This window comes from Castanea sativa, chromosome 1 (assembly GCF_040712315.1).
Source record: "Castanea sativa cultivar Marrone di Chiusa Pesio chromosome 1, ASM4071231v1".
Lineage (NCBI taxonomy): Eukaryota > Viridiplantae > Streptophyta > Magnoliopsida > Fagales > Fagaceae > Castanea > Castanea sativa.
This window is the reverse complement of record NC_134013.1, coordinates 90748936-90763288: the sequence shown is the minus strand read 5'-3', so window position 1 is coordinate 90763288 and position 14353 is coordinate 90748936. Positions and strand designations below refer to the sequence as shown.

The 14353-nt window shown below is 34.2% G+C and overlaps 1 protein-coding gene across 3 annotated transcripts; it reads right to left on the bottom strand.

Annotated features, from left to right (window-relative positions):
• Positions 1 to 1808: 1808 nt before the first annotated feature.
• On the bottom strand, positions 1809 to 8897 carry LOC142620349 (uncharacterized). Of its 3 annotated transcripts, XM_075793743.1 has the most exons (9): positions 8660 to 8868; positions 6549 to 6617; positions 6210 to 6295; positions 5778 to 6065; positions 4818 to 4900; positions 4633 to 4708; positions 2799 to 2984; positions 2440 to 2568; positions 1809 to 2151 (listed from the first exon to the last, which is right to left on the bottom strand). In XM_075793743.1, exons 4-9 carry the CDS (start codon positions 5892 to 5894, stop codon positions 1987 to 1989), a joined length of 756 nt encoding a protein of 251 aa, XP_075649858.1. In that variant the 5' UTR covers positions 5895 to 6065; positions 6210 to 6295; positions 6549 to 6617; positions 8660 to 8868; the 3' UTR covers positions 1809 to 1986. The 3 variants fall into 3 exon arrangements, with proteins under 3 accessions (XP_075649858.1, XP_075649849.1, XP_075649854.1); XM_075793734.1 differs by lacking the exon at positions 6210 to 6295 and having other exon boundaries at positions 5778 to 5888; positions 8660 to 8897; XM_075793739.1 differs by lacking the exons at positions 6210 to 6295; positions 8660 to 8868 and adding an exon at positions 7977 to 8051 and having other exon boundaries at positions 5778 to 5888.
• Positions 8898 to 14353: the final 5456 nt, after the last annotated feature.

Genomic DNA, 14353 nt, shown 5'->3' with positions numbered 1-14353 from the left:
AATAAAAAAGCTATCTTTATTAATATAAATAAATAAATAAATAAAAATAATAATAAGTAAGAAGGTTACCACATACTATTGAAGCTCATGAGTGGGGTGGTATTAGCTCGAAGTTCTCATTATAAATAACTAAGTTGGGCTGGCTTAAGCCTGGAATTTAAAATATCTTTATGTCTAATCCACATGTGGAGATGCTCACACAACCGCATAGAAAATGCACCATTTTTTCTTCAACAAGTTTTTTAAAAAAATAAAATAAAATTGTATGTGAGCAAACATAGTTGGGTTATTATGGACGGCCTTCAATTCACTCTTCTTTGGAATTGGAGGTAGGGCATAGCATATTCTCATGTACTTTGCATGTGTATTTAATTTGGGCTTATATTTTTTATATTTTGTAAGGAAAGATTTTAATTGAGAAATTTTTTATTTTTTTGTGAATTTAGATGTTCGTGAATATGGCCAGATAGATTTTTAAGCAAAAATAAACTAATGAAAATAACTTATCAATCCATGTAAACATCTCTATTGTTAGGCATCTTGTCAATCACTTGACTACAATTCATTAATGGATCCACCTTTAAAATACATAGACAAAACAACATCTAATATCGAAAAGTTGCACCCATATGATACCTTATTTTCATTTGTTTATTAAGTTTTAAAAATAAACTATACAAAAGTACAGGTGTATCTATAAGAAAAATAGACTTAAAAAATTGTAAATAAGCCAAATAAGTAGGAAAAAAAAACTCCCCCAAATAAGGTAGAGAGAGGAGTAGGTAGATATTTTATGTGATGGCTATCAATGAACCAAAACTGAAACACTAGATATTTTAGTGGTAATTAACTCTTTTAGGGTTCTTTTGACACATCCATGTTGACCGACTTCAAGGGAAAAATGGATATTTTTGAATAATTTTTACATAAAAGAATGTGAGGCATGTATGCATTTTGAGGAAAAATAATTTTTTGTTAGGCCACTTGAATAATGAAAAACGCTTTTGCTGAGGTAAATGGATTTGTGGTTTTGGTTAGACAAAAACAGTATCAATTAAATCAAGAAGAATAAAAGTTTTTTTTTTTTAGGAAAATAAGAATAGAAGATGAATCATGAATTGGGTCTATGGAGGAGAAGTATCCATGGGTCAAGAATGAGTATAATCTTCTAGATCCTTCGACATTAATATGAAATTGATGATTGAAAGTGACTTTGGGGATATTTAGGGAGTCAAATCGTGTAATAAAAAACCATTAATAGGAAGTATTTAGTCGATGTAGGATTGTTTTAAGGTTAAATCCATAAAATTTTTACATAGTAACCAGCTAACCATGCCATTTCCCTTGTTTGCAGATGGCCAAATCTCACATCACAATGAAACATATATAATTTTTCAACAAATTACCTAAATATGATTACTGCAAACTGGGCAGTCGTTTTTTGAATATTCATTGAATTAATGAAAGAACGTAAGGTATAATTTTGTTGAATTAAATTTAAGTTATGAAATAAAACTTCTTATTTTACTAATGAATTTTAGTATTTAGCTAGTCCCTTTTGGAAAATTTGTAGCTCCGCCACTGCCCACGCCCAAACCAAAATCCTGTGACCCCTGCACAGGATGCAATGTCCTATGAGTGGCCTTAACTTTTCATCTCAACCGTTCCATCAGAGAAGAAAAAATACTTAACATTTCATCTCGGCCATACAATACCAGGGGTGTGGCACAGGATATGATCCCACAGACACAATCAATAACAGCAACAACCAGGAGAGAAGAAGAGATTTGTCACATACAAACACCAAATTTAGAAAGCAGTCTTTTTCTTCTTCTTTTTTGTGATAAGTACAGTTTGACCCCATGCTAAGCTTGAATTTCAAAATATAAATATAAGAAGAAAAGCTTAACACCATGCGTTTAAAGACTCTTGACTGTTCGGTCATGAGCTAGGTCTTGCAGATACAGCGAAACTAGGAACTCTAACCTATTCATCAGCACCATCAACAGTCGCTCCCTTGAGATGCAAGTGTTTTTCCCTTTTTTGGAACTCGGTCAAACCCTTTCCACTTCCTGTCACACCAACCTTGCCTTGTGGGTCTTCTGGAGACTTGAAGATGCTTTCCCGCTTGCGACCCGAAAAGAAACCAATCTGACAATGCAAGGAGGGAATTGAAGGTTAGGGTAAAAAGAACAATATAAACACTAAAACAAAATATAAGATACATGCTCAAACTTCCAAATTTGTGGGAAGGAATCAGTGTGTGAAATTGTACATAATAGTGGGAGTTGGGGGATCATTCAGAAGATAAAGGAACATGCAGTTCAATAAATATAAAAGGTCCACTGATGCATATTGCAACAGACAACAACAGACAAAGCCATTGGTCCCAAAATTTGATATTGCAACATATCAAATGCAAAATCTGTCCAAATGTACCTTCTTAGTCTTGCCTTTGGTTGTCTGGAACTGCTGCCAAGCATTCTGCCGCTTATTCTGTGTGACTTCAAGTTGCTCCATCCGCACCTTTGACTTAAAAGCATGTATCTTCTTACGCTTGGCGACTTTCTGTAAATATTATAATTAGCAATCAAATCATCACAGCATCAGAACATGATTGGGGGATGAAAAAAAAAAACTACACATATCTTAAGCATTCTACCATAACTATTGACAAGATTGTTTAAGCTTATCTATAGCTAGAAACTACAAATTTCAGAATGAGCAAAAACAATTGGTAACTCCAGTTATATTGGATATCCACTGTTCTTTAATAGTACGTTGCATACACAACTTACCACATCCTCTGGGTCATCAGGCTCTATTCGAAGCTTTGCGGGTAAACTCCGCGACTGGAAATCCATGGAAGCAGCCAGTGCAATCTTCCGTTTTATAGCTTGCTTGGTAGCTTCAGCCACTCTCTCAGCTTCTGCCAAAGTATTGACAACTCCTTCTTGAATTGGCCTTACATTGTCAGGATCCACCTAGAAATAGCAACTGTCAGTGATAACCAATGCTGCTGATATCTAATTCTAACCCACTCAGAATGAATATATGACTAACAAATTGCAGGCAAATGATCGAAGCAATAAGAATAGACTTGGTTTGCAATGGCAAAGTGAAGTCATAATCTGTAAAAGGGATTTATAATCTCAGGCATTTAGATAATGTTGATAATGATTTTTTTTTAGTCTATCCTTTTTAAGTATTATAAGGGACAATAACCCATTGTTTTGTAAAATCAATTTTTAAGAGAAATTAGCCCCCTTTTTTGGATTGGGTGATTGTAAAAGGACGAGTTATTCAATGCATACATATCAAACAATCCAAATGGCTAGTGACATCCCACCCATGGAAATTTAACATCTAGAATCCTCCAATTTGCAAAGAGTTACTTTAGCAAATGGCACATGTATCTTCTCAGTTCTCAGCAGTTGGCATATTTGTTTCTATCCAAATTTTATCACAGTTGAATGTTTATTTTTATTATTTGAGGAAGTTATCTTCTTAACGTTTGCAAAATCCTCTCCTCCATTACAACTATTCTTCATTTTGTTTCACATCTTCTAAAATTGTACGTTTAAATATATATATATATATATATATATATATATATATATATATATATATATATATATAAATGGGTGGGCCACTGATGTTACTAGTGTAAAAGCATTACCAGCTATAATCCTCCATATGTTCTAAATTTATCAGCATAAAAAAGGTTTGTTGTACAACTAGTTGGCCAAGATAAAGAAGTTGTAATGCTGGTTGTGGCATGATACAGCTAAGTGATTATAATAGTTGATGACGATATGGCTAAAGTGAAGATGGAATTGGAAAAAAAGGTAACAGTACACTGCTGTGGTTCACAAGGTAAAATTGCATTACTGAGTAACAAGGGAAAATTCCATGTACAGGGTAAATAGTAAAAAGAAAGCTAAAAAGAGGAAAAGAAGAGGTAATAGTTAAGGCAAGATGAGTAAAATAAAGTGCCAGTTAACTTAGCTGATAAAAATTTCACTGTGTCATTCAAAACACTTGGGATCCATTTTTCTCTTCCCTAGGGAGGGAAGAATATAAGGAATGAGGACTGAGGAGGGCTGTCCTCAAACTGTGTAGCCCATGGGACCAAGTCACGTGTTGAATGAACCAAAGAGGGGAAGAGGAAGAGGAAGAGGGACAGGGGTGGGTGGGTATTAATGGCAGCAAGCAGCTAAACTCTGAATTCCCATGACAGTAGCCTCTAAAATTTGTTTAACATTTGAAGGCACTTGATGCATGTTTAATAGCAACTTTCAAATAAAGATATAGGATATTAAGGATGACATTTGGACAATTAATATACTAGGATAAATGATCTAGAGCTAGCAAACAACTTTAATGTTTTGCAGTAAAATTATACATCTCCATCGTAAGTATGAAAATATGTGCACGGTCAAAAAGGTAAGCTTTACTTCTCCTGATAAACAATTGAAACAACAAATGTAAATGCTAACAATACCTGAACAATGTAAACTTTATAAACAAAATACATGCAGCAACCTATAAAAACTTGATGAGGATAGAAGAAGATGATGCATTAAGTAACAAGGAGTTAATGATTCAAAAATGTGGCTACAGAAATCATACCTCTTCTTTATTCCCCCATCCATCATAACTAACGAAATAGCCATTTGGAGAATACGCCTCAATTGTTGCTTCATACCTGAACATTCAACTAATCAAATACAGAAAGACAAAGGTAAAACAAATGGAATAAATATATTTTTTTTGAAATTCAGAATCTCTACTTTTTTTTTCATTTTGTCACATACCATTCCCCATCTTCACTCCAAACAGCTTGAACTTTTGTGCCAATGGGAAACTTTCCTTGATGATCCAACATGCTTTCTGAGTCCTACATGGGGAAAACACAAAAGAACCCATATGATCACCAGAGAAAGTGAGAAAGCTCCAACATTACCAAAAACACACAATTCGGTTACGAAAGTAAATAAAGGGTAGTACAGGTCAACACAAAGTGATAGATGAGAATATATATGACACTATCCTCAGATGCAATGGCAAAATGATGCAAGGACACCACTCTGTAGCCACACACCAGCCAAACTGCACAGTCTGTTACAATTACAACTACAAAATTGAAAAGTGATGACAGATAAAATGTCCCATCTAAGACATGGCAAATGACATGACAAGTCTGACACAACATGACATGCAAGACACCATGTTACATCATCATTCATATAAGTAAAAATTGTGAAAACAGAAACCAACCACCCCCAAGAACCAAAATGCCAATCCAAGCAACAGGCGAACCATAAAGCTTGCAGAAGAATTAAGACTAATAAACAAACAACCGTTCATATAGTTTCTGAATTCAATGGTGAGGCACCGATATTCTAATTTCTAAATAGTATAGATGTTGAAACTATTGTCCGATGCTATGCAATAGTCTTGGGCTGCCAACTGCAAGTGTGCAGATTCAAATTCATGAGTAGGACCTTACTTACGACTTGGGTGGCTTGGATTGGCATGTTGGTTCTTGGGCTTGTTTAAAAGGATGAGGCCATATCCATGGCAACCCTTTTAGGACCCTTCTTACGATTTTTTTTTCATAGCTGTCAAGCATGACTTCTGCCTTCAAGAGGATACAAGATTTGCAACCCAAGACAACCAAACACAGTTTTTTGGCCAAGTAACCAAACACACACACACACACACACACACACACACACACACACACACACACACAAAAAAGGATGTGGAATTACCATTTTGGAATGAGGCAAACTTGGAGATGCCCTACCACTAGTCCCAATATCTGATCCTGAAATATCATTTTGCTTTGCAGTTGCAAGAAGTTCTTCCGTCAAAGCAATCACCTGCATCCACACAACTTTAGCCCTTACTCAAAATTTAAACAACAAAAAATGCATATCCATATTATCAGTAACACCATAAGGACAAATCAACGTCATTCGAACTTATAATCTCAGTGTGAACATCTGAAATGAGGTGATAGAGAGAGAGCAGACTGGCCATCACAACACATAGCACACCTGCACAAGAACCAAGATAGAAGTGATGTGCATCTTGATGAAGTTCTCAATTTTCACATATAGATCCAAATAACTTTCTGATTCTCCATAGAGTTCCCATTTCTGGAGTGTACGAACTTTATTTAACATAATAACCATCCTCACCTTTTTAGTCAAGAAACGAAAAAAAAACCTCCATAGGTGCCATTAGAAGTTAACTGATGTTGCTTGTTTGAGCAACATTTTGATTCCTTCAAAAGAGAGAAGGGAGAGATAAAAGAAAGAAAGTTGCATAGAAACTAGATATCCAATTAAAATTATATGGAATTGGTTATGTGACTAGAAGTAATTTACAAGGGGCTGACTCTGTTTCTCAAGACAATCATTCAAAAAGGGACACACCAAGGATAAGATTATAAGAATCATATGTGTATTTCCAATAAAAATTTATAAGGGATAGAAAATGAAAAAATTGAAAGAGAACAATCATAAGCAAAGAAACACCTCTTTAAGCTCCCTTTCCATGTCTACATATTCAGAGTTTCCAGGATCATCAACCAAAAGCTCTCTGACCTGTTCCACAGAAGACAGAAAGTCATTACGCAAAAATAACATACGGGCTATGGGCAACAATGTATAGAAAAATTCAGCCCTCAACCCACAGCATATGTTTAGATTATATGAAAAAGAAGCTTACAAACTGGGTAAGTGGGCTTTAGGGAAGAGAGAAAAGAAGAATAGGAAACAACTTATTCTCATATTAAATTTTGTTATTACACCTTTGAATATTTCTGTTAACATAAGTATCCTTTTTTCCCTCTCCTGATAACCAATAATTAATTAAGGAAAGCCAAGGGAGGACCATTTTTTTTTTTGACAGGTAAGAAAGAAAATATTATTAAAAAAGGAATAAGGAAGGACCAATTATACTCAAGAATGGAGTACAAGAAGATTTAAGATTTAACAAATTAATTCAAGGAACAGAAATATTGGAGGCAACGGACTTTAGTTGCCATTCCATTGGCATCTTGAAGAGAATTCAAATGTACTCAACTCCATAACACTTCACCTGTGCAGATTTATTTAAACAAGTAGTGTTTGGGAAGGAAATGTTAATAACAGAAAAGAAGTGAGGAGGGGGGAGGAGTCAATTTTCCCCTCTGCTGCCTAACCCATCATGTTAACTGTAAAATTGTTACTCCAAAACACACACACACACACACACACACACAGAAACGCAGACAGGGAAGGGATTGAAAAATAGAAAGAAGGTGGAATTGTATCCAGAATAGAAACCAACGATGTAAAGAATGTTGTTGGGCTACTATCATTAAGTTTCCCTTAACATCTACTGTCTATGAAGATGAGAGGAGAGACCAGAAGGCTCTGCCAATTACCGTGAAATTAGACGAGCTCATCTTAAAATTTATAAAATGTAAATCTTCACCGTATAATGGTCTGTCTCTATATTAAGAACAAATGGAGAGAGAATATCCTAATACTCTCCTACAACTCCATCACTCTCTAAAAGTCCCCAGATGATTGCTTATATTGGCCAACATCATTTTCTGCAACCATAAATTGCTGCCTGGTAAATATCCTTTTTTTTTTTTTTTAATTCTACAGGTTCTTCAACATTCATCTTTTTACTACTTAGTTTTTAATATGTAAACAATCTAATTAAGAAAATGCAAAAGGGGGTGCAACCCCCAATTAGCAACCCTAGTACACGGGACATATACAAAGGAAAATCATTTATTGCATAATTTATATCACTATAATGCATCAAAAGATAAGTCTAGGATACAAAGGAACTCGTAAAAACTATTTGTCAATAAGCTTTAACTCAAATGCCACTTATTCCCTCCATAAAGAATAGGATGCAGGACAGGGTTCCAAGTTCAAGACCAACTGGGCATGCATGAAACTTACCAATAAAAAGGACAGCTAGTCAAGATGTCACAACTCACGACACGCAAGCAAACTTTCCCCAAAAGCAACTTTGTCTTCCAAATCAAAGGCAGATGATTTTGCAGCAGTGACAAGGTTAATTGTTCCATTTCAAACACACACGCACACGCGCGCGCGCACACACACACACGAAACAGTTGAGTTATACACAGTCACATTGAACTTCAAATACCATAACTAACAAAACACAGTTAGAGTCACTCCAACATCAAATTAACCATCAATCACTTCGTCAAACATTTCACTCATTTTTTTTTTCTTGCTATATAACAAAATACAAGCATATATGTGTATGTATATATACTTCCTTAAATTTTACAAAAATTCAAAATTCATACAAATCCAACTGTCATAATTGTTTTAAATTTTCACTAGACTCAGTTTGTATTTTTATCAACCACAGTATATATAACATCAAATTTCAATTGTTTTAGTTATTCTTCCAGTTTCTCAGCTACCAAACAAAGTATAAGAAAAACCCCAATTCAGAAACTAGGGTTTTTACTTCACCATCCCCAAAAAATTAATTGCAAAATAATATATAAAAAAACAAAACGAAAACCCTAATTCGACTAAAAATTGATAAACCCTAAAGCATGAAACGAACTTAATAGTGAAAAATAAATAAATAAAATAAAAATTACCTGATGAAGCTGATCTTTGTAGGTGGCAAGATTTGAGGCTAGCTCTTCTATACTTACCTCTTCTCCTTGCATTTTTTTCTTTTCAAATTTTCAAAATTTTTATTAATTTTATTTCAAAATTCAAAGAGTTTTTCGAACAGTGAGAGAGAGAGAGAGAGAGAGAGAAGATTTGTACAGAGAAACGCAGAGTTTAGAGAACAGAGAATTTCGAAGAAGAACGATATGTTCTGCTCTGTTTGGGTCTTTTGGGAGTTTGGACTTTTAGAGTTTAGGCGCAACAACTGGGCCGGACTTGGGCTCAGCCTATGGACCATTTAGGGATATCCATTAGCCTGGGAAACCCAACCCACCCGACCGACCCGAAGGCTTGCGAATGGGTTCGAACAAGTGGCCGGGTCGAAAAGCATGTCTTGAGAAAAATCGATTATTCGGGTGGGTGTCAGGCAACCCGACTAGCCCAGCCCATCCAAATGTTGTAATAATTTTTTTATATATACAATTCGATAGCTACAACATTGGAAGAGAAGAGATTTGAATCTTGATTCTCTTGATAAAGGACATCAAATTATGCCACCGAACTAGTATAAAACTATTGGTAATATATTAACATGTGTTTTTTTTTTTTTTTCTATTGGGTGTCTTATAAACTTATATGCCCCATCTACGTCACAGTCACACCCTCTGGTTCTCAAAAATGTCAAATGAAGTGTGTTTCATCTTGATTTTTATGTTTGTTTAAATTTTCTCATTGGTGTTTTGAATACGGTTTTGTTTTGTTATTGAGAAAATAGAAAGGAATAAGAGAATATTTGTATCTGTATATATTAAGAGGATTTAGAAAGTTAGTTATTGTTTTTTTTACTGCCAAAAATATTCCTAAATTAATTAACCAACAACTTCAAAACGGGGTTAAAATAGTAAATTAACAAAAGAAAGTTAGTTATTGCTTTTTTTTGCTGTCAACCCCTACCTCAAACTTTAAAATGGGGTTAAAATAACAAATTGACAAAAATAATAAATTCCTACTTCTAAGTTGAAATGTCTTCCTACTTCTAATAAATTCCTACTTCTACATTGATATAAATTCCTACTTCTACTCAATAGCTAAAAAAACTCTTCATTCATACTTCTACGTTAATATAAATTCCTACTTCTACAGTTCTATTCACGTATACTCCCCACGTATTTACCTTCCCCACATTTTCTGAATAGAATTTCTCATAAAATAAAAAAGGTGTAAAGAAAAGTGATGATTGATTATTCTAACCAATTTTTATCAAGCCTTAAACGTGTAGGTGTAAGGAATTTTTAAGTTTTTAATTATCTAAAATTTTAAAATTTAGTTAAGGAGTAACCGAGTAAGAGAGATTTCTAAACAATTTTAAAAGTTTTATTTTATTAAAAAAATAAAAGAAAATATAAGGATTAGAAGTTGAGTATTTTAAATTTTAAATAGTTAATGGATGTCTTTCCTATGCACAAAATAAAAAAAAAACAAACGAACTTTCATGTTTATCTTAATCTATAAAAAAAAATTAGTGTTTGCTATTTATTCATAGAATATTTAAAGTCCATCTATTACTTCTTCTTTTTTTTCAAATTGTTGCAAATCCGTATAATATTCTATTATGTACCATCAGATTTTTATAAAGTACTACAAAATACTTATTAGATTTTCATCACACCCTAGGTTTTTTTTTTTTTGTGATTCAAAAGTAATCCCAAATTATAATAGATGTAAATTATTAAAATTTACTCAAAAAATAAAAAAGCCTCTGAGTGCTCAGAGACTAGTATATATTATTTGAGTGTTGTGGGATTTTATACCGTACGAAGCATACTTTTTCTTTTTATTGTGCATTAGATTGTTACTATGAAAAACAACTTTCTAATTTCTTTTATTAGATTGTATTTTCTATCAATACTCTTTTTGGGTGATAAAACCTGTAACAACTTCCATTTTTCACGTATCCAATAAACTTACATTCCCTAGTCTTCCCTATAAATTTATCTCTAAATGTTTTTCCTGTATTCATTGATGAGCTTTACAACCCCAAACTCTCAAATTTAACAGATTGGGTTTGTGAATTCGAAAGGTGTAAGCTTCTTTATGTTGGTTCTGACTCTATCCCCATATTAATGTGGTTGTACTTGTAGACAAGGCTTCTCCCCAGAAAGTGAAGGGTAGATTTGTGTCATTACCACTGGAATCCTAGTGCGTCTTTTAGCAATATCAGATATTGCTGAGGCTTAAGGCATGGTTGGACTGCCATCCACACTTCCAATAGAAGTTGGACAAGTTAGGCATGGTTCTCCCTCCAACATGATCAACTTTTCTTCATTGATTTGTGAGGCTTCATAAAGTTAATATTATTGACTATTGAGAACAATTTAATAAACATAAAATTTTGGATAAAGTGGTATTTTTATATATAATATTAATCTTTATATGTTATATTGAGAACTTAATTGGACTCTCCCATGTGTTTTTTTTTTTTAGAGAGACTCTCCCATGTGTTATCTTCCCAATAATATATAATCTTGAACAGTTGAACCTATCAACAAATAGCCATGAGAAATTTAAAGAGACAAATATTGACAAGAAACACGTGACTTACAAATAACTAAAAGATTTAGCTCAAGTTGTACTGGCAGGCTAGCCAACCTTATCATATATTGCCAATGGTTCCAAAAACTTTAACTATTTTTTTTAAATGATTAATTTACTTATTTGAGCCATAATTTTAATTCTCCTCCTTTCGTGTGGATCCATAGTCCCCTTTAATAAGGGAGGTCTAACACATAGAATTTTTAACTTTTTATCATCAATCTATCTATCTATCTATCTAATATATTTTTTTGAGAATTTATGTATATAATATATTTTTTCTTTTTTAAAGTGTAGCACTTAGTATTGCTATGCTCATATTGAACCATTTCAGTGCATTTGGTCCATGTTTGTCAATTTCAGTCTTATTCGGTCTACTTTGGTATATTTCTATCCAATTCGGTCCACTCTTTTAATGCTGTCGATCTCAGTCCACTATAGCCTAGTTCAGTTCAGTTTGGTGCATTAAGTCCAGTTCGGTCCACTTTAGTCCAGTTTGGGCATTTGGTTTAGTTTAGTCCACTTAGTCCACTTCAGTTCACTTCAGTAATGCTTTGGGAGGAAATGTTTGTGTGAAAATAGGAACTGTTGTTGTTAGGACATACGTGGAGCTTGTTAGAACATATGTTGTTATAAATTGGTTAATCTTTTAACAAAACGCACTTTACTTGTAATTGGGTAGATCTAGGATGGGTTTAGTACTTCAAGGAACAAGAGTTCAATTCTAGTATTGAAGCCATGCAAATTTGTCCAAAAAATAAGTGAAAAAGTGTTATTCATTAAAACTCGACAAATAGCTCAACAAATAATATCTATCGAGGTTCAGTGACTAATTCTCGACAACTCTCAACAGAAACTGTATCTATCGAGACTTACAAAATTCAGATTTCTAGATCTGTTTTTCACACATATCCAAGTTATTTGTGTAGGGTTTCTCTTCTCACAACCCTAGACATATATAAGGATTATTTTAAGGGTTGTCTCAAGTGATGCAAAGTTTGTTGCAATTATTGTTGCACTCATATTGTGACTAGAGACAAAATTTCCCTAGTTCATCATATTCTTTGTAGAAGTTACTGCATCTTTGCGTTAAGGATTTTGTAACCAATGAGCTTCTTGACCTTCATCATCTAGATGAACTGAAGAACTTTGCAGCCAACATCTTTCTCAAGTTGGTGTGTTAGTCATGTACTTAGATCTGTGCATCGATTAGTTAGTTACGTACTGGGAGCCGTGCATTGAAATGAGAGATTGTCACTATCTCACAAGTCCAATTGGATATTGGGGTAAAAGTTCAACTATAGGTTGGTATTAGATACTGAGATTCCTTTTACTTGTAACTGTTTGTTTCGATAATAGTGAATTATCGAGAATGGTGACCTTAAATTCACCCGGTAGGATTTTGTCTCGGTGGTTTTTCCCATTCGTAAACAAATCACCTGTGTTAAATTTATTTTCCGTTGCATTTAATTTAGTTGGTGATTTGTTCGTGCTACCACGCTTATTGCATGAAATTGAATCTAATTAATTAACTTGGCTAATTAATTGATTATTTTACCAAATATTCAATACATTTTTGGCGTATCAAGGGTATTAGAGCAGGCACACTTTAATTAGGGTTAATCTTTATTGTGTAATCCATTAACCCCTTTTTGTCATGGATAGAGGACAATCTTTAATTATCCTTTCTTTATTCAATGACACTAACTATGCATACTGGAAAATACGCATGAGAGTTTTCTTGCAGTCTTTAGATGAAAAGGTGTGGCAAGCTGTGGAGATTGGCTGGACTAAGCCAAAGGAAGCATCGGCTGATTCGGATGATGCCAAGATCAAAGCGGCAAACTTCAACAGTAGAGCATTGAATGTTTTATTCAGTGCTGTCACTAATGAGGAGTTCAAGAAGATATCCTCAACTAAAACTGCTAAGGAAACACGGACTATCCTCCGAACAACCTATAAAAAGACTAAGGCTGTCAAGGATTCAAATCTTCAAAAGCTTATCACGAGTTTTGAAGAAATTAAGATGGAAGAGGATGAGTCGTTTGATGAGTTCTATGCCAAGTTAAAAGGACAAAGTCAATTCTGCCTTTAATCTTAGAGAAATCATTCCCGAACCCAAAATTGTAAAAAAAGTACTCAGATTTCTACCGGAGAGATTCCATGCCAAGATCACCGCCATTGAGGAATCAAAGGACATTGACCAAATTCCTTTGGTAGAGCTGATTGGAAACTTGCAAACCTATGAATTGGGTTCCTCTGATGATGAAGATTCCAAGATGAAATCCTACATCACTAGGCAATTCAAGAAATTTATGAAGAATGACAATGCAAAAGGATTCGATAAAGAGTGTAAGCAATCCAGTTCTTCACAATTCAAGAACCAAGACAAAGGAAAGAAGGATGTTAAGGAAGGCGATCAGTACACTGTTCCTTCCAGACCAAAATGCTTCGGATGTCAAGGTTTTAGACATATGAAACAAGAATGTCTAACTTATCTCAAGACCATTGGGAAAAGTAAGGCCCTTACTGCTACCTTGAGTGACACTGAGCTTGAGGATGATTTAGATAACAAGGATGACGAAGGAATCTTGAATGCCTTCACTGCCACAGTAAATCCTACTAAGGGGATTGTTGAAGAGGTAGATGAAGAAGAGGACTTGTTGGAGTCTAAGTTTGAGAAAATCGATGAACAGGATGACATCCATATAACCTATGTAAAGTTGTATAAGGTCTCCGAAAAACATGAGAAACTGTATAGGCTAGCCACCAAGAAGCTGAGCAATGGAACTTGATCGAGAAGAGCTCTCCACAAAGTTTGACGAAGCTAATTAGACCATTGGAGCACTGCATTTTGAGAACAATTTCTTGGCTAAAAAGACCAAGAAGCTTGAAGCGAAACTGTTTCAAGTCGGAGCTTAATTAGAGAGGACTTCCAGAGCAAAGCTTGATGAGATGCTTAGTTTTCAAAAATCTGCTTCTAATAAAACCGGTTTGGGGTATGATTTCTCTTCTCCTAATATTGCTTCTTCTAGTACTATTGTGTTTGTTTCACCTGCTAATAATGTTAATTCTAAGAACAATTA